This window comes from Eucyclogobius newberryi, unplaced genomic scaffold, assembly GCF_026437365.1.
Source record: "Eucyclogobius newberryi isolate DKJ021-1_F unplaced genomic scaffold, fEucNew1.0.hap1 SCAF_1, whole genome shotgun sequence".
NCBI lineage: Eukaryota > Metazoa > Chordata > Actinopteri > Gobiiformes > Gobiidae > Eucyclogobius > Eucyclogobius newberryi.
In genome coordinates this window covers 49,873,991-49,897,867 of record NW_027315723.1, presented here as the reverse complement: position 1 = coordinate 49,897,867, position 23,877 = coordinate 49,873,991, and the positions used below count along the sequence as shown (strand labels likewise).

General features: G+C 47.9%; 1 protein-coding gene across 4 annotated transcripts in view; it reads right to left on the bottom strand.

Annotated features, from left to right (window-relative positions):
- Positions 1-3,517: 3,517 nt before the first annotated feature.
- The window catches only part of LOC140362201 (inositol polyphosphate-4-phosphatase type I A-like), a 34,915-nt gene continuing 14,555 nt past the window's right edge, over positions 3,518-23,877 (bottom strand). Inside the window, exons 7-24 of one of the 4 annotated variants that reach the window (XM_072448308.1) lie at positions 20,882-20,987; positions 20,209-20,299; positions 19,678-19,825; positions 19,366-19,496; positions 19,161-19,265; positions 17,945-18,053; positions 17,673-17,856; positions 15,350-15,568; positions 14,354-14,495; positions 13,049-13,081; positions 12,722-12,894; positions 12,536-12,659; positions 12,200-12,267; positions 11,942-12,141; positions 11,014-11,111; positions 10,359-10,471; positions 9,476-9,630; positions 8,162-8,380 (exon numbers count right to left, since the gene is read on the bottom strand). In XM_072448308.1, coding sequence (XP_072304409.1) covers positions 8,200-8,380; positions 9,476-9,630; positions 10,359-10,471; positions 11,014-11,111; positions 11,942-12,141; positions 12,200-12,267; positions 12,536-12,659; positions 12,722-12,894; positions 13,049-13,081; positions 14,354-14,495; positions 15,350-15,568; positions 17,673-17,856; positions 17,945-18,053; positions 19,161-19,265; positions 19,366-19,496; positions 19,678-19,825; positions 20,209-20,299; positions 20,882-20,987 — 2,380 coding nt within the window. In that variant the 3' untranslated portion in view covers positions 8,162-8,199. Of the gene's footprint in view, positions 3,823-8,161; positions 8,381-9,475; positions 9,631-10,358; positions 10,472-11,013; positions 11,112-11,941; positions 12,142-12,199; positions 12,268-12,535; positions 12,660-12,721; positions 12,895-13,048; positions 13,082-14,353; positions 14,496-15,349; positions 15,569-17,672; positions 17,857-17,944; positions 18,054-19,160; positions 19,266-19,365; positions 19,497-19,677; positions 19,826-20,208; positions 20,300-20,881; positions 20,988-23,877 lie in introns of those variants that run through there. The other 3 variants (XM_072448298.1, XM_072448281.1, XM_072448289.1) reach the window with 3 other exon arrangements.

Here is a 23,877-nt window from a genome sequence, read left to right as displayed (position 1 = left end):
AGACACGCCTACAGGAAGTGAACAGGGTCAGAGACACACCTACAGGAAGTAGACATGGTCAGACCATTGACTACAGGAAGTGAACAGGGTCAGAGACATGACCCCACAATGGGGAAATTCCAGTGTCCCAACACAAAGTTGGCACAGAAGTAAATAATAAAGAAGAGATAACTTATAAAAAACTTAATAGAAAAGCTCTTAAAAGCTTTTATATTCTTAATAAAAGTACACAAATTATAATAATAACAATAGTAACACTCTTATTTACAGCTGTTATATGGACAGAGAATATTGCACCAATATGATTGACATTATGTCACACCCATGTGCAATACTGACATACTCATGTGCAATACTGTCACTCATGTGCAATACTGTCACTCATGTGCAATACTGTCATAATATTGTGCAATACTGACAACCATGTACAATACTGTCATAATCATGTGCAATATTGTCATACTAATGTGCAATACTGTCATAATCATGTGCAATACTGTCATAATCTTGTGCAATACTGTCATAATATTGTGCAATACTGACAACCATGTACAATACTGTCATAATCATGTGCAATATTGTCATACTAATGTGCAATACTGTCATAATCATGTGCAATACTGTCATAATCTTGTGCAATACTGTCATAATCATGTGCAATATTGTCATAATTTTGTGCATTACTGTGAGATAATGTCAATCATTCAGGTGCAATATTATCTGTCCATATAACTGCTGTAAATAAGAGTGTTATTGTTATTTTTAATAAGAGTATAAGAGTCTTTATAAGAGTCTTATAAGAGTTTTTCTATAAGATCAGTTTTTTCATTATTTACTTCTGTACCTACTTTGTGTTGCAATACTGGAATTTCCCCATTGTGGGACAAATAAAGGATCATCGTATCTTATTCACATCAGGTCTGTATTTCATACAAATGTGTTATTTAGGTTATTATAGGAGAATGTTTCTAATTTTACACTTAAAACTACTGTTCAATTTAGCAGGAAACCTGAGGGCCGCATTTGGCCCCCAGGCCGTAGTTTGGACACGCTTGGCTCAGAGTGAGCAGAACAAGAACACTCCACTGTCACTGCACTACTTTCAAATGTAGGGACGCCAAAGTAAAAAGTACTCAACTAAAAAAAAAAGTACAGAGGCTCCAACACTGCAGCACTTCAGTAAATGTACTTTAAATATACAGTAAATGTACAGTAAATGTACTTTAAATGTACAGTAAATGTACAGTAAATGTACTTTAAATGTATAGTAAATGTACTTTAAATGTACAGTAAATATACAGTAAATGTACTTTAAATGTATAGTTAATGTACTTTAAATGTACAGTAAATGTACAGTAAATGTACTTTAAATGTACTTTAAATGTATAGTAAATGTACTTTAAATGTACAGTAAATGTACAGTAAATGTACTTTAAATGTACTTTAAATGTATAGTAAATGTACTTTAAATGTACAGTAAATGTACTTTAAATGTATAGTTAATGTACTTTAAATGCACAGTAAATGCACAGTAAATGTACTTTAAATGTATAGTAAATGTACAGTAAATGTACTTTAAATGTATAGTAAATGTACTTTAAATGTACAGTAAATGTACAGTAAATGTACTTTAAATGTACTTTAAATGTATAGTAAATGTACTTTAAATGTACAGTAAATGTACAGTAAATGTACTTTAAATGTACTTTAAATGTATAGTAAATGTACTTTAAATGTACAGTAAATGTACTTTAAATGTATAGTTAATGTACTTTAAATGTACAGTAAATGTACAGTAAATGTACTTTAAATGTATAGTTAATGTACTTTAAATGTACAGTAAATGTACAGTAAATGTACCACATCCACTATTAACAGAGACATGAAGAAATTTAGCTCAGTTTGTTCTTTAGAGCATGTGGAGCATTACACACGGAGAATATCACTATATATGATTATTATTTTTACTTCTGGATACATGTATATTCAGCCAGTGTTAAATACATTTAATATCATTTTCCTCTGTATCTGAAGACATATTCATTCCATCATCACAAATTCAAGACAAATACAAGTTTGAGGCTAAAGAAACATGATTTATTCTAATGTCGAAGCAAAGTAACATAATTTAATCTGATCAGTTAATCATTGGAAATATATCTACAGCTGGAGCTTCTGATCACAAAGAGTGAAAACGCTGAGAAATAAAGTGACTTCAGGTCCAAATGATACGGATCAAATTCAAATGATGCTTGAGATTCTGAAATATATGATTCTTCAGTTAAACCTTCAGAGCTCAGTGTTCAGAGCTCAGTGTTCAGAGCTCAGTGTTCAGAGCTCAGTGTTCAGAGCTCAGTCCCAGCCCAGTGTTCAGTGTTCAGAGCTCAGTGTTCAGAGCTCAGTGTTCAGTGTTCAGTGTTCAGAGCTCAGTGTTCAGAGCTCAGTGTTCAGTGTTCAGTGTTCAGAGCTCAGTGTTCAGAGCTCAGTGTTCAGAGCTCAGTGTTCAGAGCTCAGTCCCAGCCCAGTGTTCAGTGTTCAGAGCTCAGTGTTCAGAGCTCAGTGTTCAGTGTTCAGAGCTCAGTGTTCAGAGCTCAATGTTCAGTGTTCAGTGTTCAGAGCTCAGTGTTCAGAGCTCAGTGTTCAGAGCTCAGTGTTCAGAGCTCAGTGTTCAGAGCTCAGTGTTCAGTGTTCAGAGCTCAGTGTTAAGAGCTCAGTGTTCAGAGCTCAGTGTTCAGTGTTCAGAGCTCAGTGTTCAGAGCTCAGTGTTCAGTGTTCAGTGTTCAGAGCTCAGTGTTCAGAGCTCAGTGTTCAGAGCTCAGTGTTCAGAGCTCAGTGTTCAGAGCTCAGTGTTCAGTGTTCAGAGCTCAGTGTTAAGAGCTCAGTGTTCAGAGCTCAGTGTTCAGTGTTCAGAGCTCAGTGTTCAGAGCTCAGTGTTCAGAGCTCAGTGTTCAGAGCTCAGTGTTCAGTGTTCAGAGCTCAGTGTTCAGAGCTCAGTGTTCAGAGCTCAGTGTTCAGAGCTCAGTGTTCAGAGCTCAGTGTTCAGTGTTCAGAGCTCAGTGTTCAGAGCTCAGTGTTCAGTGTTCAGAGCTCAGTGTTCAGAGCTCAGTGTTCAGTGTTCAGAGCTCAGTGTTCAGAGCTCAGTGTTCAGAGCTCAGTGTTCAGTGTTCAGAGCTCAGTGTTCAGAGCTCAGAGCTCAGAGCTCAGAGCTCAGAGCTCAGTGTTCAGAGCTCAGTGTTCAGAGCTCAGTGTTCAGAGCTCAGTGTTCAGAGCTCAGTGTTCAGAGCTCAGTGTTCAGAGCTCAGTGTTCAGAGCTCAGTGTTCAGTGTTCAGAGCTCAGTGTTCAGAGCTCAGTGTTCAGTGTTCAGAGCTCAGTGTTCAGAGCTCAGTGTTCAGTGTTCAGAGCTCAGTGTTCAGAGCTCAGTGTTCAGAGCTCAGTGTTCAGAGCTCAGTGTTCAGAGCTCAGTGTTCAGAGCTCAGTGTTCAGAGCTCAGTGTTCAGAGCTCAGTGTCTGTTATTTTGTGAAAACGTGAAACAACATTTCCCTTTTGTTTGTGGCGTGAGTGTCACTTGTAACGGTCACACTTTGGTCCTGGACATCTGAGTGGGTGGTTTCTCCTCTTGAGACGTCACACAAGGCCCGGGTGCAGGGGTCAGGGTCAGGGTCGGGGGTCAGGGGTCAGGGGTCCCGCTCAGGTCTCTGCTTTGCCAAAGGTGCCGCTGGGGGGCCGGTAGTGTCGGGGGAAGGCCTTCAGCTGCAGAGAGTTAAAGGCGTATTTTCTGGACCCGACGTTCTTCTGTGTGTTGTCCCGGCGACAGCCCTCACTGACGGACACATGAACACATGTCAATCATTTATGTCAAATACAGTTTCGTGTTGACCTGGTGTGAACATCTCATTCTAGAAGGACATGGACATCACCAGAAGTAGCTCTGCCCCCTGTGCGTTTCCATGGAGACTATCGCTTAGCCTGGAATGTTCCATAGTATGGCATTAAACTTCTATATCTCCATTATGTCACAGGCCAGATCCGTGGAGAGGCGAGCTCACACACAGTAAGAATGACTAGGTATAGACATGAAGACAGTGACCATGGAGACGAGCAGGGGGCGGAGCTCTCACCACAGGTGTTCCACAGTGAGGCTTTAAATACAGACAGCACTGTAGCATCGAGCACGTGTAGCTCTACTGAAGTGTAGCTCTACAGACGCAAAGTGTGTGTTTAGTAGTGTGTGTGCAGTAGTGTGTGTAGTAGTGTGTGCAGTAGTGTGTGTAGTAGTGTGTGTGCAGTAGTGTGTGTGCAGTAGTGTGTGTAGTAATGTGTGTGCAGTAGTGTGTGTAGTAGTGTGTGTGCAGTAGTGTGTGTAGTAGTGTGTGTGCAGTAGTGTGTGTGCAGTAGTGTGTGTGCAGTAGTGTGTGTAGTAGTAGTGTGTGTGCAGTAGTGTGTGTAGTAGTGTGTGTGCAGTAGTGTGTGCAGTAGTGTGTGTGCAGTAGTGTGTGTGCAGTAGTGTGTGTAGTAGTGTGTGTGCAGTAGTGTGTGTGCAGTAGTGTGTGTGCAGTAGTGTGTGTAGTAGTGTGTGTGCAGTAGTGTGTGTAGTAGTGTGTGTGCAGTAGTGTGTGCAGTAGTGTGTGTGCAGTAGTGTGTGTGCAGTAGTGTGTGTAGTAGTGTGTGTGCAGTAGTGTGTGCAGTAGTGTGTGCAGTAGTGTGTGTAGTAGTGTGTGTGCAGTAGTGTGTGTGCAGTAGTGTGTGTGCAGTAGTGTGTGTAGTAGTGTGTGTGCAGTAGTGTGTGCAGTAGTGTGTGTAGTAGTGTGTGTGCAGTAGTGTGTGCAGTAGTGTGTGCAGTAGTGTGTGCAGTAGTGTGTGTGCAGTAGTGTGTGTGCAGTAGTGTGTGTGCAGTAGTGTGTGTAGTAGTGTGTGTGCAGTAGTGTGTGCAGTAGTGTGTGTGCAGTAGTGTGTGTGCAGTAGTGTGTGCAGTAGTGTGTGTGCAGTAGTGTGTGTGCAGTAGTGTGTGTAGTAGTGTGTGCAGTAGTGTGTGTAGTAGTGTGTGTGCAGTAGTGTGTGTAGTAGTGTGTGTGCAGTAGTGTGTGTGCAGTAGTGTGTGTGCAGTAGTGTGTGTAGTAGTAGTGTGTGTGCAGTAGTGTGTGTAGTAGTGTGTGTGCAGTAGTGTGTGTGCAGTAGTGTGTGTGCAGTAGTGTGTGTAGTAGTAGTGTGTGTGCAGTAGTGTGTGTAGTAGTGTGTGTGCAGTAGTGTGTGCAGTAGTGTGTGTGCAGTAGTGTGTGTGCAGTAGTGTGTGTAGTAGTGTGTGCAGTAGTGTGTGTAGTAGTGTGTGTGCAGTAGTGTGTGTAGTAGTGTGTGTGCAGTAGTGTGTGTGCAGTAGTGTGTGTGCAGTAGTGTGTGTAGTAGTAGTGTGTGTGCAGTAGTGTGTGCAGTAGTGTGTGTGCAGTAGTGTGTGTGCAGTAGTGTGTGTGCAGTAGTGTGTGCAGTAGTGTGTGTGCAGTAGTGTGTGTAGTAGTGTGTGTGTGCAGTAGTGTGTGTGCAGTAGTGTGTGTGCAGTAGTGTGTGCAGTAGTGTGTGTGCAGTAGTGTGTGTAGTAGTGTGTGTGCAGTAGTGTGTGTAGTAGTAGTGTGTGTGCAGTAGTGTGTGCAGTAGTGTGTGTGCAGTAGTGTGTGTGCAGTAGTGTGTGTGCAGTAGTGTGTGTGCAGTAGTGTGTGTGCAGTAGTGTGTGTAGTAGTGTGTGTGCAGTAGTGTGTGTAGTAGTAGTGTGTGTGCAGTAGTGTGTGTGCAGTAGTGTATGTGCAGTAGTGTGTGTGCAGTAGTGTGTGTGCAGTAGTGTGTGTGCAGTAGTGTGTGTAGTAGTGTGTGTGCAGTAGTGTGTGTGCAGTAGTGTGTGTGCAGTAGTGTGTGTGCAGTAGTGTATGTGCAGTAGTGTGTGTGCAGTAGTGTGTGTGCAGTAGTGTGTGTGCAGTAGTGTGTGTGCAGTAGTGTGTGCAGTAGTGTGTGTGCAGTAGTGTGTGTAGTAGTGTGTGTGCAGTAGTGTGTGTAGTAGTGTGTGTGCAGTAGTGTGTGTGCAGTAGTGTGTGTAGTAGTAGTGTGTGTGCAGTAGTGTGTGTAGTAGTGTGTGTGCAGTAGTGTGTGTAGTAGTGTGTGTAGTAGTGTGTGTGCAGTAGTGTGTGTAGTAGTGTGTGCAGTAGTGTGTGTAGTAGTGTGTGTGCAGTAGTGTGTGTAGTAGTGTGTGTAGTAATGTATGTGCAGTAGTGTGTGTGTAGTAGTGTGTGTGCAGTAGTGTGTGTAGTAGTGTGTGTAGTAGTGTGTGTGCAGTAGTGTGCGTAGTAGTGTGTGTAGTAGTGTATGTGCAGTAGTGTGTGTAGTAGTGTGTAGTAATGTGTGTGTGCAGTAGTGTGTGTAGTAGTGTGTAGTAGTGTGTAGTAATGTGTAGTAATGTGTAGTAATGTGTGTGTGCAGTAGTGTGTGTAGTAGTGTGTGTAGTAGTGTGTGTAGTAGTGTGTAGTAATGTGTAGTAATGTGTAGTAATGTGTGTGTGCAGTAGTGTGTGTAGTAGTGTGTGTAGTAGTGTGTAGTAATGTGTAGTAATGTGTGTGTGAGGTAGTGTGTGTAGTAGTGTGTGTAGTAGTGTGTGTAGTAGTGTGTGTAGTAGTGTGTAGTAATGTGTAGTAATGTGTAGTAATGTGTGTGTGCAGTAGTGTGTGTAGTAGTGTGTGTAGTAGTGTGTGTAGTAGTGTGTAGTAATGTGTAGTAATGTGTGTGTGAGGTAGTGTGTGTAGTAGTGTGTGTAGTAGTGTGTGTAGTAATGTGTAGTAATGTGTAGTAATGTGTAGTAATGTGTAGTAGTGTGTAGTAATGTGTAGTAGTGTGTAGTAGTGTGTAGTAATGTGTGTGTGCAGTAGTGTGTGTAGTAGTGTGTGTAGTAGTGTGTGTAGTAGTGTGTAGTAATGTGTAGTAGTGTGTAGTAATGTGTAGTAATGTGTGTGTGCAGTAGTGTGTGTAGTAGTGTGTGTAGTAGTGTGTGTAGTAGTGTGTAGTAATGTGTAGTAGTGTGTAGTAATGTGTAGTAATGTGTGTGTGCAGTAGTGTGTGTAGTAGTGTGTGTAGTAGTGTGTAGTAATGTGTAGTAATGTGTGTGTGCAGTAGTGTGTGTAGTAGTGTGTGTAGTAGTGTGTGTAGTAGTGTGTGTAGTAGTGTGTAGTAATGTGTAGTAATGTGTAGTAATGTGTAGTAATGTGTGTGTGCAGTAGTGTGTGTAGTAGTGTGTGTAGTAGTGTGTGTAGTAGTGTGTAGTAATGTGTAGTAATGTGTGTGTGCAGTAGTGTGTGTAGTAGTGTGTGTAGTAGTGTGTGTAGTAGTGTGTAGTAATGTAAGCATTCACTTCAGTGTAAAGTGTCACTAAAGTCACTTTATCTGTTATTTATTGTCAATATTGTGCAGAGCAGCATTTTGTACATAATTGTGTTATATTTGTGTTGAATCGTAGTGGGACAAATACAGCTTCTCTTCTGACATGATATGAGTGTATTATGTTTAACTGTGTAGTTCTGGCAGCATTTAATCACATTCTATATCACTACTGTGGCTATCACCATAGCAACAGGTAAACAAATGAGCTGCTGTTTGGAGGGACCAGCAAACAGTTTGTTAAATCCACTGACTGTGGCAGTTTGGGGGCTGCTCCTTTAATGCTTACACGTATCTCCATGGAGACAAGCAGCTGGACACGATTGTTCACCTTTAATATTCAATGAGTTTATAATGATTCCAGCCTCAGTCACGTTCAGAGGTGCAGGAGGTTCTATCGTCTATTTTATTTGTGAGAATTCTGAGGAGAGAGAAAGCAGGAAAGTGCAGACAGCGCCTCTCGGTCTGAGTCCGGTCTGAGTCCGGTCTGAGTCCGGTCTCAGTCCGGTCTGAGTCCGGTCTGAGTCCGGTCTCAGTCCGGTCTGAGTTCGGTCTCAGTCTGGGTTTGATCCCGTCTGGTCTTTGTCTAGTTCTAGTCTTGCATGTGTCCAGTGTCTGTTCCTCGTTGCCCCCGGTGGTCTCCGGTGGTCTCCGGTGGCCCCCGGTGGTCTCCAGTGGTCTCCGGTGGTCTCCGGTGGCCCCCGGTGGTCTCCAGTGGTCTCCGGTGGTCTCCGGTGGCCCCCGGTGGTCTCCAGTGGTCTCTGGTGGTCTCCGGTGGTCTCCGGAGGGTCTACGGGCAGCGCAGCCTGGTCAGGAGGAAGGTGAGGCTGAGGCAGAGCCAGAGCAGCAGCAGGTGAGGGTTGAGGGCCAGCAGGGGCAGAGAGTACAGGAGGCTGGGGTCCAATCGAACGTCCCGCACCGGCAGAAGTCCGCTCAGGTTCTTCTGGACGACCCCTTCCCTCGTCCCCACGCTGTCCCACGTCCAGGACACAGAGGGTGGACAGGGAGGTATGGAAAGTATGGGAGAAACCAAGAGCAAAACGGGTGGCAACACAGAAGACAAAATGAACGGCGGAAAAAAAGAGGGAAGATGTTAAAATATGAGCCGGAAAAATCAAAAATGAGAAGAACCAAAGTGTGGAGAGCAGGAGAAAGAGAGAAGAAAAGTGTTAAAAATGAACATAAGTAAGACAAGCTCATGCAACTGGCCACGACCGCCGCGTGTTCGGAAGGAGAGGACGGCTCCATCTCTCTGAACAAATCTATCTATATCTATCTAGATTCTTGTTGGGACAAACAGCACATGTGGGAGAGTGTTTTTCAAACTTCCTATAAGTTATTTGTTCTTTTCTTCTGTATCTATCTCTGTATCTACCTGCGTTGCATCAATGGAATTTCCCCATGTGGGACAATAAAGGATTATCTTATCTTATCTTATCTTATAACATCCATTTATTACCAGGACGACAGTAAACGTGGACTGTTGCTTTGGAAACGTGATGATGTGATGTAGCAACACAGTATAATATTAATAATGTCATTGTTCATGCGTCAGAAACAATCAAATTGCCAAAAAATGTCATGCTTTACAACTAAAGCAGAGGGAAGGGAGGGGGAGAAGAGAGAGAGACATCAACACGCAGATCGGAAGAGTCTGTGGCGCCCTCTTGTGGTGGGTGACATAAGTGAGTGAGAATGACGTACGATGATGGTTATCGAGTCCGTTTTTGACAGATACAGTTTCCACTTTGGATTCAGTTTATGACCTAAAATTGATCTGATATCTGACCATATGTTGCACTGTCCATCGTCCTTCAGTCCATTTGTGAGGGGGAAATATTGATACAAATGAATATATATTTTTTCGAGCAGATCGGTAACGATAGTCACAATAACACGTCAATTCAACAGAAATATGTTAAAACTGGTTTAAATGTATTCGTTGAGTTTGTGTTGATTGTTAGTGATGTATTTCCAGTTTCCGTCACTGCAGCCATGACAAAAATGAGTTGATAGTATGTTTCTGTGTGATTTGGGCTGATTTGGGGTGAAAGGGCGTGTGGTACCTGCGCATACAGTCCAGGGCCTGGGTGAACACCTGCGGGGCCATGCCGTGCTCCTGCTGCAGGATCAGACACTGCTCCAGGGTCACCGACATGGCCGTGCGGTCTTTGGCGCTTTTGCAGCTCGTGAAGCGAACGCCGTTCAGTCGCCGACAGATCTGAGGCAGCACAGACGCCATTTTAACCTTTAAGACATATTATGCTTTTTCTAGTACTTTCAGGTGTTGAACTGTAACACGCCAAGATCAACATTTTGGTCATTGTAACGCAATATTGATCTAAAATGGCTTAACATAGAAACAAGTCCAATGACTGGTAAGCCCCGCCTCCGCAGAGTGATAAGCCACGCCTCTTCATCTCAACATTTCACTTAATTTGTCTTTAGTTGAGAAAAGTGATTGCGAGATATTTTAGAACCGGTGTCTATAAATATTTGCAACTAGTGCAAGGATGTGGGCGGGGATAGGGGGTGGGTAAAAACAGGAATTTTCCCCGAGCACTGGAGCCTCAGTTTCAGGACAGGATTAACTCAAGCAGGAAGGAATCTTTGAGAAACAAACTGTGAGGAAACACTGTTGTTAAAAGCTCATTAAAGTTGATTTGACATAATACGTCCCCTTTAGTGTTTGACATAATACGTCCCCTTTAGTGTTTGACATAATACGTCCCCTTTAGTGTTTGACATAATACGTCCCCTTTAGTGTTTGACATAATACGTCCCCTTTAGTGTTTGACATAATACGTCCCCTTTAGTGTTTGACATAATACGTCCCCTTTAGTGTTTGACATAATACGTCCCCTTTAGTGTTTGACATAATACGTCCCCTTTAGTGTTTGACATAATACGTCCCCTTTAGTGTCTTTAAGAATAACTCTTCTTTGTTACCTCAGCAGCCTGCCACAAAATGTCCACGTTCTTGTTCTTTCTGGCGTGAACGTTCTGACCCAGGAAACGGAGGAGCTCTGGAAGACAAGTGTGGGAGTGGGAGCGAGGCAGGCCTGTGGGACAAGAGAGGAGGAGGGACATGAGAGGAGGGACAAGAGAGGAGGAGGGACAAGAGAGGAGGGACACTGTGAGGAGGAGGGACACTGTGAGGAGGAGGAGGGACACTGTGAGGAGGAGGAGGGACACTGTGAGGAGGAGGGACACTGTGAGGAGGAGGAGGGACACTGTGAGGAGGAGGGACACTGTGAGGAGGAGGAGGGACACTGTGAGGAGGAGGAGGGACACTGTGAGGAGGAGGGACACTGTGAGGAGGAGGAGGGACACTGTGAGGAGGAGGGACACTGTGAGGAGGAGGGACACTGTGAGGAGGAGGAGGGACACTGTGAGGAGGAGGGACACTGTGAGGAGGAGGAGGGACACTGTGAGGAGGAGGGACACTGTGAGGAGGAGGAGGGACACTGTGAGGAGGAGGAGGGACACTGTGAGGAGGAGGGACAGGAGAGGGACACTGTGAGGAGGAGGGACAGGAGAGGGACACTGTGAGGAGGAGGGACAGGAGAGGGACACTGTGAGGAGGGACAGGAGGAGGACTCACAGTCTTCAGGGAGGACCTCCTTGAACTGCTCATAGTAGGAGTTGAGTCGAGCTAAACTCTCCACATTAATGAGCTCCTGAAGAGACGTGTCTCCAAACCTGGGACAAAGAAGAGTCTCTGAACATCTGAGACACACACAGACACACACAGACACACACAGACACACACAGACACACACACAGACACAGACACACACACACACAGACACAGACACACACAGACACACACACAGACACACACACACACAGACACACACAGACACACACACAGACACACACACACACACACAGACACACACACACACAGACACACACACACACAGACACACACACAGACACACAGACACACACACACACACACACACACACCAGGAGTGTGCAGTTACTAAGTACATATACTCGTGTTACTGTAACTGAGTAGATTATATCAGTACTTGTAATTGAGTAGTTTCAGCATGTAACTGTAATTAGTTACTAGTACTTTGAGTAGTATTTCTCTTGAGTACATCATCCCTGGAGCAATATATTCTGTCCATATAGCTGCCACTTATTTTATTTATATTTTACATTTATACTAGGTTTAAATATATTTATACAGATTAAAGTATATTTTTAAGGAAGTTTTTTATGATTCCACTTCTGTCTCTAATCTGTGTTGCAACACTGGCATTTCCCCCTGTGCCATGATGTCATTGCCCACAAAGTCAAACAAACGTAAAGTATAAATGAACTGCTTTGTGACTCGGGCCCTGGCGTTCAGGGTAAATGATGCTTCTGGAAGTGTTAGAATGACAGCAGGTGGTGCACGGTGCTAGCCGGTGCTAGCATTTAGCCTCAGCTTGTGTTAGCATTCTTTGCTACACAAACGTGGGCCTTCATCCTGCTCCTTGTAACTGCGTTTGGAGCAGCGGGGCTCCTGAGGGCCTCACTTCTCTGCCAGGGTCTGCTGCTCGTTGATGCCCACGTTGAAGTGCACGGGCTGGACGCGCAGCAGCATGCCGCTCTGGAGCTCTCGGGGCAGAGCGTCGAACATGGCCCCGGGCAGAGGGACGCGCACGTTGAAGCCGTGTCTGTTCCCCGTGATGATGGGCAGCATGTCGGGGGCCGCGCTGCTGGGGGCCTGGGTCACCTGGAGGTAAACAGGGATGAGCCCGTGTGCGGTCAGGCAGAGGCTCCTGTGGCGGTACCTTAAAGGTGACGTTCCGCAGGTCCATGACGCCCACAGTCATGTCCTCCAGCATGGCCAGTTCCTCTCCTGCACCAAAACACACAAAGAGATTTATGTCAGAACAACTTCAGGAAACTTATGACATGTTTTTAGCAATATTCACCCACGAGCATGTGAGATGGAACAATAAACTAAGACTGTTTTAAAGTTTTAAGGTCACTATGTTATTTTGTGACCTTCAATCTTTCAATTTGGATCAGTTTTTGAGTCCTTTGTTCATGTGAACTAAACCCTGAAGCGGTCCAGAAGAGTCAGAAGTGTCAGTGCGCCCCCTGCGTGCCGGGCGTGGCATTACCGTAGGTGCTGAGCAGGGACTCAAAGTGAGCCAGCAGGCCGATGGTGTGGAGCTGTCGCAGGAAGCCGTCGTCACGGAGACAGTTCCTCAGTTTGATGACGAAGCCGGAGACGAGCGCCGTGAGCTGAAAACGCAGCAGGACTTTTACAAAACCTGGAGAGACGTTTGAGTCGGGGTCAAACTGACCGTCTGGCAGAAGACCACGTCCCGGCGGTACTGCAGCGCCGTGTCCATGGCGATGGTGGGGGCGCTGTCCTGCATGAGGAGGAACACCAGGGACTGCTTGGCCCGGTCACTCATCATGTCCACGCAGTCGGTCAGCGTGGTCAGCAGAGGGTACAGCGCCTCGCTCCATTCTCCTGCCCGACAGTAAAACACACGAGCTTCAGCCACGACACAGAAGCTCCAACATCCAGAGACAAACTTACAGACAAAAAGAAGAATTATATCTATTCAATTCATCATAATAAAGAAGTGACACTGGTCAAGAGAGAGCGAGGCACAAGCTCTTACCTGGACCGGCCTCCTCTGTGCGGCGGCCCCCATCTGCAGCGGGGCACACGGACATGCATTACAAGCCGCTATAAGCCACTAAAAGCCACTAAAAGCCACACCAGCCCACAGTCACACTGCCCCCTATTGGTCGACTGGAGCACCACAGAGTACAACAAGGCAGAGGAGAGTAAATATTCAACGTTAAACCATGTTAACATTCACTTTTACTATTATCATTTTAACGTTTACTTATGAGCCAATTCATGAAAGAGTATCTAACCTTTAAGAGTATTTTGTAGTGTATTCATGAGGCGTACCTGCCCAGGGACTGTGGGCCGAGGCTGTGCTAAACTACAAAGTGTGACCGTGCGCTGGCCTGACTGAGGTCTGGACAAACATACACCTGTTCTTCTGAAGCGCTGACCACACCAGTGAGGTCATTCTGAACATGTGAGAACACGTGTCAGACAAACAAAGTACAGAACAATCTGATGTCAGGTTTGTGTCAGAGCTTTAGACCATTCAGCTGCTGCTTCAGATGGTAACTGGCCTAGTGTCAATGCTGTATAATGTCTGAGTAAATAACAGTTCTGTTCAGAGAGGATGTTCTCGGATCATATGCCGTCATCAAAACTGGATTATGTTGAAATGACGTCACGTTTGAGCAGAACGCACAGCAGGACAGAGCAGAGTAAATGAGAGAGAGCGGCACCTACTGGAGACGTGCGGGGGTCTGGAGGAGTGAGCGGGGCAGGTCAGAGGGCGAGGTGAGGAGGAGCATGCACGCGGGGGTGAACGCTCGTGCTGCGCGTTTCCCGGAATGATCCAGAACGCCGTTTTACACTCGCCTTCGCACGAGACCAAAAACAGTTCCAGGTCATTTTAATATCTGTATCATTGAAGGTGACGTATTATGCAACGTTTAATGCTGTTAGCCTGATTTGAATGTGCTTTTTCATATTATACTGAAGCTGTTTCACATGTCGTGATGAATCGCACGCGTTTGAGTTAATCCCGTTTTGTCCTGCAAATGAGGCTCCAGCATGTTTCAACTAAACGCTATTTTAAGCCATTTTAGATCAGCCTTGTGGTTTACAAAGAACAAAATGTTAAATAATGATCGGTTTAAGTTATAGTTCGATACAAATGAAAAAGCAGACTATGGACTGTGGCCAGCAGAGGGCGATAAACACCATTACTTTATTATTTTAAGTAATAAAATGTTAATTGCCAATGCCAGGAGTGTAGATGTCATTAGAGCATGATCTGTTTCCGCTCATAATCTCTGTCTTGGTTACCGTTTCTATGGCGTCACAGTCGTACCTCTCTTGGTCGTGGGCGTGGTCGTGTCGCTCAGGCCGCTGTCTGCGCTGGCCTGGCTGTGTCTCCTGTCCTTCTGCAACAGTTTGTCCACTCGCTGGACAATGCACTCCAGGGACTTGTCCACATTGACCCACAGGTTCTCCTGACCACACAAGAGACACCGCGTTCAGCACAGAGTCGTAGATATGCTGGAAAATCGATGTTAAGGCAATGGTTGTTTTGGAAATAAGCAAGATGAAAAAAGTGTAAATGTAGTAAAAAACAAACAAATGAAATAAGGTGATAAAACGTAAACATAACACAAGTCTGTGGCGTACTCGTTCATATGAGGTATAAATAAATATTCAGTACATTTGTGTATTTACAGGCATGTTACAATATTGTCCGCATCATCACATTATTGTGCTTTTTATTGTAAAAGGAACTCTCGAGCTGCTTGATCTGCTGTAAATACAAATAAAGCTCTTATTTCCGGTCACATCAGTCGCTCTGAGAAGCTTCAGGCTCAGTTTGTTCTCCAAAGCCACAAGTAACAAATGAAGAGGACTTTTACATTCCACCTGGACATTTTTTCCTTTATTACAAGTCCCTAAAACTCAGTTTTATTGAATTTACCTTCAGCTTTTAAAAGAGAATTGTCAAAACCAACAGATGCTCATTTTATTTTGAATCTGTCGATCCTCCAGCACCAGCTTCACTCATTTAACACAGAAAATCTGAATTCCTCTGAGCAGAGCTCGTTTCTATCTATAATTAGAGTAAAACAGACTTCAGAGTCTCAGCTTCACAAAGAGTCCAGGAACAGCTTCAGTTTGAAATGCGGGTCATTTTTTTTAGGCGTTTTTGGAAAAATAGGCCCCAAGCAAAAGAGGTTAATATTGTTCAATCATCATCTGGACGGTCCAACCCGTTTGCCTCATTCAGTCTGTGCAGACAGAGAGGACGTCCCCCTTGGCCTCTCTTCACTGACCCGTGACATGAAGCTAGCGTACGTACCCACTCCTGCTCGGGCCAGTCGGGCTGCAGTGACCCTCCGCGGCTGTTGCGTCCGCTCCACTTGGCCAGCAGCGAGTCCTGGTCGTTCCTCAGCACCACATGCTCCCGGTCAGCAGAGGGCGAGGTGGCAGAGGCGATGTACTCGGGCCGGGCAGCGGTCAGAGCCTGGACCGCCGAGGCCAGTAACTTGCAGTCGCACACAGTCACCAGCTGACGGGTCTGGACTCACCGAGAAGTCAAGTGTGATTCATTTAGAACTTATTTGATCCACGCTTTCTACTCGTGTTCTGTGACTACGGCTTCATGGCTTGGCATAGTCGTGTTACAGACCTGCTGTAGATCAGGGGACATTTTCTTAGATGGTGTTTGGTCTGAAAATGTCTGTAACTATCACGCAGAACATCCTCAGGGAATGAGAGCATGTGTAAAATGTGGAGATAAGAGTGTGGAGGTTGCTTGACCAGCCGTTCCCAACACGTTTTGGCAAACTACTTAGAGACAGAACCAATCACATAAACCCAGAAGGCGTGTTTCGTGACGACGACGCCCTTCGTATAACCGCATCTAACACACGTTCATCACGGCGAGGAGAGCGGACTTTCCTGATTGTTCAAACCGAAGCGAGAGCAGAAGTAAACACTCGGTCACGAGCCGGGCCACGAGCCGGGTCACGAGCCGGGCCACGAGCCGGGTCACGAGCCGGGCCACGCGCCGGGTCACGAGCCGGGCCACGAGCCGGGTCACGAGCCGGGTCACGAGCCGCGTCACGAGCCGCGTCACGAGCCGGGTCACGAGCCGGGCCACGAGCCGGGTCACGAGCCGGGTCACGAGCCGCGTCACGAGCCGGGCCACGAGCCGGGTCACGCGCCGGGTCACGAGCCGGGCCACGAGCCGGGTCACGCGCCGGGTCACGAGCCGGGTCACGAGCCGGGCCACGAGCCGCGTCACGAGCCGGGTCACGAGCCGGGCCACGAGCCGGGTCACGAGCCGGGTCACGAGCCGCGTCACGAGCCGGGCCACGAGCCGGGTCACGCGCCGGGTCACGAGCCGGGCCACGCGCCGGGTCACGAGCCGGGTCACGAGCCGGGCCACGAGCCGCGTCACGAGCCGGGTCACGAGCCGGGCCACGAGCCGGGTCACGAGCCGGGTCACGCGCCGGGTCACGAGCCGGGCCACGAGCCGCGTCACGAGCCGGGCCACGAGCCGGGTTACGAGCCGGGTCACGAGCCGCGTCACGAGCCGAGTCACGAGCCGCGTCACGAGCCGAGTCACGCGGCGGGTCACGCGCCGGGTCACGAGCCGCGTCACGAGCCGGGCCACGAGCCGGGTCACGCGCCGGGTCACGAGCCGGGTCACGAGCCGCGTCACGAGCCGGGCCACGAGCCGCGTCACGAGCCGGATCACGAGCCGGATCACGAGCCGGGTCACGAGCCGGGTCACGCGCCGGGTCACGAGCCGGGTCACGAGCCGCGTCACGAGCCGGGCCACGAGCCGCGTCACGAGCCGGATCACGAGCCGGGTCACGCGCCGGGTCACGAGCCGGGCCACGAGCCGGGTCACGCGCCGGGTCACGAGCCGGGTCATGAGCCGGGCCACGAGCCGCGTCACGAGCCGGGTCACGAGCCGGGCCACGAGCCGGGTCACGAGCCGGGTCACGCGCCGGGTCACGCGCCGGGTCACGAGCCGGGCCACGAGCCGCGTCACGAGCCGGGCCACGAGCCGGGTTACGAGCCGGGTCACGAGCCGCGTCACGAGCCGCGTCACGAGCCGAGTCACGAGCCGCGTCACGCGCCGGGTCACGAGCCGCGTCACGAGCCGGGCCACGAGCCGGGTCACGCGCCGGGTCACAAGCCGGGTCACGAGCCGCGTCACAAGCCGCGTCACAAGCCGGGTCCGCCATCTTGAATATTTTGGAACGGGGGGTGGAAAGCGCTACTTCCGTATCTCAGTGTGACGCATTAAAACCTCCCACTGGGATTGGTCGGTAAATGGATGACCGACGATATCATTGGCTCTGACTCCGATTCCAGACCCTTACGCATTTGAACAGAATGTGGGCGGGGCTGGCGGGTCAGACAAGTGTGGAGGGGCACTACAGCTCTACCAGAGCCACAAGAAAAACAACTTGATTGGACCATAATGTTGAAAACGATGAAGGACGAGCAAATTCTGAGCCCCACATCATTTAAAAAGAGGAACTGATTCCAAGATTTGGCTTTATTCCTGTAAAGTTTTTCATTCTCCTCTGACATCGTCTGATTCCACACAATACTTCAGTGCTTTAAAATACTTCAAAATGTAATAAAAGTGGGCGTGTCAGTACCTTGTCCGTGAGCGGGGGCATGGTCCTCTCCAGTCCACTGGCAGAGTGCTCCTTGGCGGCCCGGGACACCCGCTCGGCGTAGTAGCCCACCTGAGTCCTCAGAGTGGTGATCTGACCCATCAGCTCTTCGGCCCGGACCATCTCCTGTGGACCGTGGACCAGGGACGGACTCGTGGACGCGTCCCTGCAGCACAGAAGACATGACCAGCGTACCAACCATTCTAAAGCCCACTCTTGAACTCAAAGTAAAGGGCCAGAGTGTGTTTGCTCACTGTTTCTTGGCCTCTTCAGACTTGTACAGCAGTTTGCGCAGACCACTGCTCTTGAAGCCCTGGCAGTGAGCGGCCGGAGCGCCCACGGTGACCACGTCGTAGGTGCTCTCTGGAGGGACAGTGGGACCACGCACAGGTTTGTTAACAAAATCCTTCTAAATTCTGGAATGGAGGCAAAAGTGAAGCGGAACATTATGTGATTTCAATGGAGAAACTGAGTAGCACACTTTTAGTTATAGAGATTTAACATAATTAACTTGTAGATTTGAAAATGTGTCTTCAACTGCCTCCATTCAGTTTGATCATTCTGATGACATCCTATTTTAAAGGCTCTATAGGGTTTATATTTGTTGTGATTTTGGGTGTTGCAAATATGAAATTGAATTAGAGATTTAGAATTTATGACTAACGTTTCGACCTTAGTTATTTTATCACTTACGCCGCACTTAGATTATTGATTTCTACGATATAAATAAAATTAATTATTATAATTCTTTTTTTTTATAAAGTGCAAAAAAAGCATTAAATTAAATGTAAAAAGCGGTATTAAGTCGAAAGATAAGAGCGCGTGAAGCAATTTCTCTCCAAACTCCGGCGGAAGTCTGTGACGGAGCTGCTCCGGTGCTGCTCCGAGCTGCTCCGAGCTGCTCCGGTGCTGCTCCGGTGCTGCTCCGAGCTGCTCCGAGCTGCTCCGGTGCTGCTCCGGTGCTGCTCCGGTGCTGCTCCGGTGCTGCTCCGAGCTGCTCCGAGCTGCTCCGAGCTGCTCCGAGCTGCTCCGAGCTGCTCCGGTGCTGCTCCGGTGCTGCTCCGGTGCTGCTCCGAGCTGCTCCGAGCTGCTCCGAGCTGCTCCGGTGCTGCTCCGGTGCTGCTCCGGTGCTGCTCCGGTGCTGCTCCAAGCTGCTCCGAGCTGCTGCACGCCTTTATATCGCAAATACACATTTTAAACCTGTTTACCACATTTTTCGGCGCGTTTTGCCGTGACTGTGTGGGTGGGGGAGGGTGCACACTTAAGCATCAGTTCTGTCTGTCTAAAACACGCTAAATCTACAGTTACACTCACCTGCGCGCTGCGTGGTGCCTTTTGGGCAAACCCGGAAGAAAACATCTTTTGAAATTGAAATTATATTTATATTCCGTCCGCCTGTGCAATATGTTTCATTTAAAAATCCGTAAACTAAGTAATAAAATAACTGCGTCCTTAGTTCCCACGGCTCACCCAGGCCCAGCTCGTCCCGCACTCTCATCCGCTGAATGTGGAGGTTGGTGGGCATGAACTCCAGCTTCCTCTCCGCCTTCAGGCTGCTGGCTTTGAATGATGGACCTGTGGTGAGCAAAGACAGGTATGATCACTACAAACACTACACTCCTCGCTCCTCCTCGCTCCTCCTCGCTCCTCCTCGCTCCTCCTCGCTCCTCCTCACCCCTGTAGGAGCTGAGGTGGCTCTGGGCCTCCTGGTAGGACAGGATGTTGCTGTGGTAGTGGGACACGATCTGTCTGCGCAGGCTCTCCCAACACGGCGACAGCTCCCCCAGCTGCTCCAGCTCACTCACCCTGAACATAAGAACCACCGTTAACCAGCAGGAAGTGAGAGGAGGACGAAGAGGACACAAGGACAAGAGCGGCAGAAGATTTGAAACAACGTTGTGAAACAATCCGGGGAAACGGGAGGCGGACCTTCCACAAGAAAATGTACATAGTGTTCCTTTAAATAAGCGTTTGCATTGGTCGTTACCTGGCGGCGTCCTCCTCCAGCAGGAGTTTGACGAGCTGCCGGGGCACGTTCAGGGACAGGGCGCTCTCGGCCATCTGCTCCAGGACGCGCAGCAGCGAGGCGTCGGTGCGTGGCAGCCGGTACATCCGTGACATGGTGCCTCCGAACACTACAGACGGATTAGTGAGAAGAATATAATAATTATAGTGTGTTTACAGTGTTTGGAGGCACCAAACGCTTAAGGACACTTCACCTTTGCACATTTACCGTATCTTCCGGACTATAAGTCTCAGCTTTTTTCATAGTTTTGGCTCTTATACCGGTACTTATATTTATACTTATACTCCAGACCAACTTATATGTGATATTATTTGTTAATTTCACACTTGCAACTGCATTTCATACTCCAGTGCGACTTACATACGTTTTTTCCTTCTCTTTTATGTATTTTTTGGCTGGTGCGGCTTGTACTCTGGAAAATACAGTAATCAGGTCAATAACCTATAGACCTGATGTTTGGTTGTGCAGTGAGTGCTGAGTGTGCGGGAGCACCTGAACGCAGCAGGAGGTCGTGGCTCAGCGAGGCGTACTTGATGTGGGACCCCATGGACTCAGTGAGACTCTGGTCCACAGGAAGCACAGTCTGAGGGACACAAACAGCTCCGCATCAGGCAAACAAGAGCTCCAATACCACAACGACTCTGAGGAAAGGGAGAACATGCAAACTCCACACACACAGACTCCAGTACTAAAACAGTCCCTGGTTACAGACTCCTCAGTCCCACCATTGTACCGTTTGTCTCCCAAAAATAAATACAAACAAGTGCACACAGAGCTGTGTGTCCCTGTGTGACCTGAGATGTACCCGTGTGCCCTCCCTGAAGTGTCCCACTGACAGCCTGAGACGTACCCGTGTGCCCTCCCTGAAGTGTCCCACTGACAGCCTGAGACGTACCCGTGTGCCCTCCCTGAAGTGTCCCACTGACAGCCTGAGACGTACCCGTGTGCCCTCCCTGAAGTGTCCCACTGACAGCCTGAGACGTACCCGTGTGCCCTCCCTGAAGTGTCCCACTGACAGCCTGAGACGTACCCGTGTGCCCTCCCTGAAGTGTCCCACTGACAGCCTGAGACGTACCCGTGTGCCCTCCCTGAAGTGTCCCACTGACAGCCTGAGACGTACCCGTGTGCCCTCCCTGAAGTGTCCCACTGACAGCCTGAGACGTACCCGTGTGCCCTCCCTGAAGTGTCCCACTGACAGCCTCCAGTCTGCTGGCTCCTCCCTGCTCCATGGACGCACCATGACCACGCCCACACGCTGGCTCTCTGCAGACCTGTCCATTCACAAACACATTCAGGAAAAGCTATATTAGTGCTATAGAATCTTTTGAATAGAATCACATTACACCGGTGCTGGAGTCTCTTCACTGGCTCCTGTTGAGTTTAGAATCACATATAAACTCCTCCTCCTGACTTACAAAGACATAAATGACATGGCCCCTCCCACCTCAAAGATGCTATAGAACCATATCATCCAAACAGAGCTCTTCACTCTCAAAAAGCTGGCCTTCTGGTGGTGCCAAGAGTCTCTAAAAGCACAGTAGGAGGTAGAGCCTTCTGGTGGTGCCAAGAGTCTCTAAAAGCACAGTAGGAGGTAGAGCCTTCTGGTGGTGCCAAGAGTCTCTAAAAGCACAGTAGGAGGTAGAGCCTTCTGGTAGTGCCAAGAGTCTCTAAAAGCACAGTAGGAGGTAGAGCCTTCTGGTGGTGCCAAGAGTCTCTAAAAGCACAGTAGGAGGTAGAGCTCCTGTCCATGTTAAAGAGGCGACACAGTCTCTTCATTTAAGTCCAGGATTAAACGTTCCTCTTTGAAATGACTTATGGTCAGACCAGTTAGGAACAGAAATATAAAGCTACAGTTTCAGCTCCGCTGCCCTAGGAGCAACTGTTACATCCCCATCTTTTTCTCTCTACTTCTTCTGTCTTGTTCATTTTATCTGTATATTAATGTGTATTGTACGTGTTGTCCCCCCTGTCTGTAAATACCCCCCCCCCCCCTTTTTTTTATTATGTTCAGCGTCTTTGGGTCACTGAAAAGCACTAAATAAAAGTTATTATTATTATTATTATTAACTCTGGGGGAAGTATGGCAGCTTGAGCTCTATCCTCTGATAAACACAACTTATTCTATCAAACTATATTTAATATTTAATATTTAATTTGCAAACTGTTCATTGCCTTTTCTTCTTCTTCTCTCACTTCCTGTCGGGAGTGGAACAGACTCATCGATGATGTGGATCCAGATGATCCTCTCCAGGAGAAACTGTCTCTTCTTCATCTGCCTGGAAGAACTGGTTCTCCTCCTGAAGAACTGGTTCTCCTCCTGATGATCTGGTTCTCCTCCTGAAAAACTGGTTCTCCTCCTGAAGAACTGGTTCTCTTCCTGAAGAACTGGTTCTCTTCCTGAAGAACTGGTTCTCCTCCTGAAGAACTGGTTCTCCTCCTGAAGAACTGGTTCACCTCCTGAAGAACTGATTCTCCTCTTGAAGAACTGGTTCTCCTCCTGAAGAACTGGTTCTCCTCTTGAAGAACTGGTTCTCCTCCTGAAGAACTGGTTCTCCTCCTGAAGAACTGGTTCTCCTCCTGAAGAACTGGTTCTCCTCCTGAAGAACTTCTTCTCCTCCTGAAGAACTGCTTCTCCTCCTGAAGAACTGGTTCTCCTCCTGAAGAACTGGTTCTCCTCCTGATGGTCTGGTTCTCCTCCTGAAGAACTGGTTCTCCTCTTGAAGAACTGGTTCTCCTCCTGAAGAACTGGTTCACCTCCTGAAGAACTGGTTCTCCTCTTGAAGAACTGGTTCTCCTCTTGAAGAACTGGTTCTCCTCCTGAAGAACTGGTTCTCCTCCTGAAGAACTGGTTCTCCTCCTGAAGAACTGGTTCTCCTCCTGAAGAACTGGTTCTCCTCCTGATGATCTGGTTCTCCTCCTGAAGAACTGGTTCTCCTCCTGAAGAACTGGTTCTCCTCCTGAAGATCTGGTTCTCCTCCTGAAGAACTGGTTCTCCTCCTGAAGAACTGGTTCTCCTCCTGAAGATCTGGTTCTCCTCCTGAAGAACTGGTTCTCCTCCTGAAGAACTGGTTCTCCTCCTGATGATCTGGTTCTCCTCCTGATGATCTGGTTCTCCTCCTGAAGAACTGCTTCTCCTCCTGAAGATCTGGTTCTCCTCTTGAAGAACTGGCTCTCCTCCTGAAGATCTGGTTCTCCTCCTGAAGAATTGCTTCTCCTCCTGAAGAACTGCTTCTCCTCCTGAAGAACTGGTTCTCCTCCTGAAGAACTGCTTCTCCTCCTGAAGAACTGGTTCTCCTCCTGAAGAACTGGTTCTCCTCTTGAAGAACTGGTTCTCCTCCTGAAGAACTGCTTCTCCTCCTGAAGAACTGGTTCTCCTCCTGAAGAACTGCTTCTCCTCCTGAAGAACTGCTTCTCCTCCTGAACAACTGGTTCTCCTCCTGAAGAACTGGTTCTCCTCCTGATGGTCTGGTTCTCCTCCTGAAGAACTGGTTCTCCTCTTGAAGAACTGGTTCTCCTCCTGAAGAACTGGTTCTCCTCTTGAAGAACTGGTTCTCCTCTTGAAGAACTGGTTCTCCTCCTGAAGAACTGGTTCTCCTCCTGAAGAACTGGTTCTCCTCCTGAAGAACTGGTTCTCCTCCTGAAGAACTGGTTCTCCTCCTGATGATCTGGTTCTCCTCCTGAAGAACTGGTTCTCCTCCTGAAGAACTGGTTCTCCTCCTGAAGAACTGGTTCTCCTCCTGAAGAACTGGTTCTCCTCCTGAAGAACTGGTTCTCCTCCTGAAGATCTGGTTCTCCTCCTGAAGAACTGGTTCTCCTCCTGAAGAACTGGTTCTCCTCCTGATGATCTGGTTCTCCTCCTGATGATCTGGTTCTCCTCCTGAAGAACTGCTTCTCCTCCTGAAGATCTGGTTCTCCTCTTGAAGAACTGGCTCTCCTCCTGAAGATCTGGTTCTCCTCCTGAAGAATTGCTTCTCCTCCTGAAGAACTGCTTCTCCTCCTGAAGAACTGGTTCTCCTCCTGAAGAACTGCTTCTCCTCCTGAAGAACTGGTTCTCCTCCTGAAGAACTGGTTCTCCTCTTGAAGAACTGGTTCTCCTCCTGAAGAACTGCTTCTCCTCCTGAAGAACTGGTTCTCCTCCTGAAGAACTGGTTCTCCTCCTGA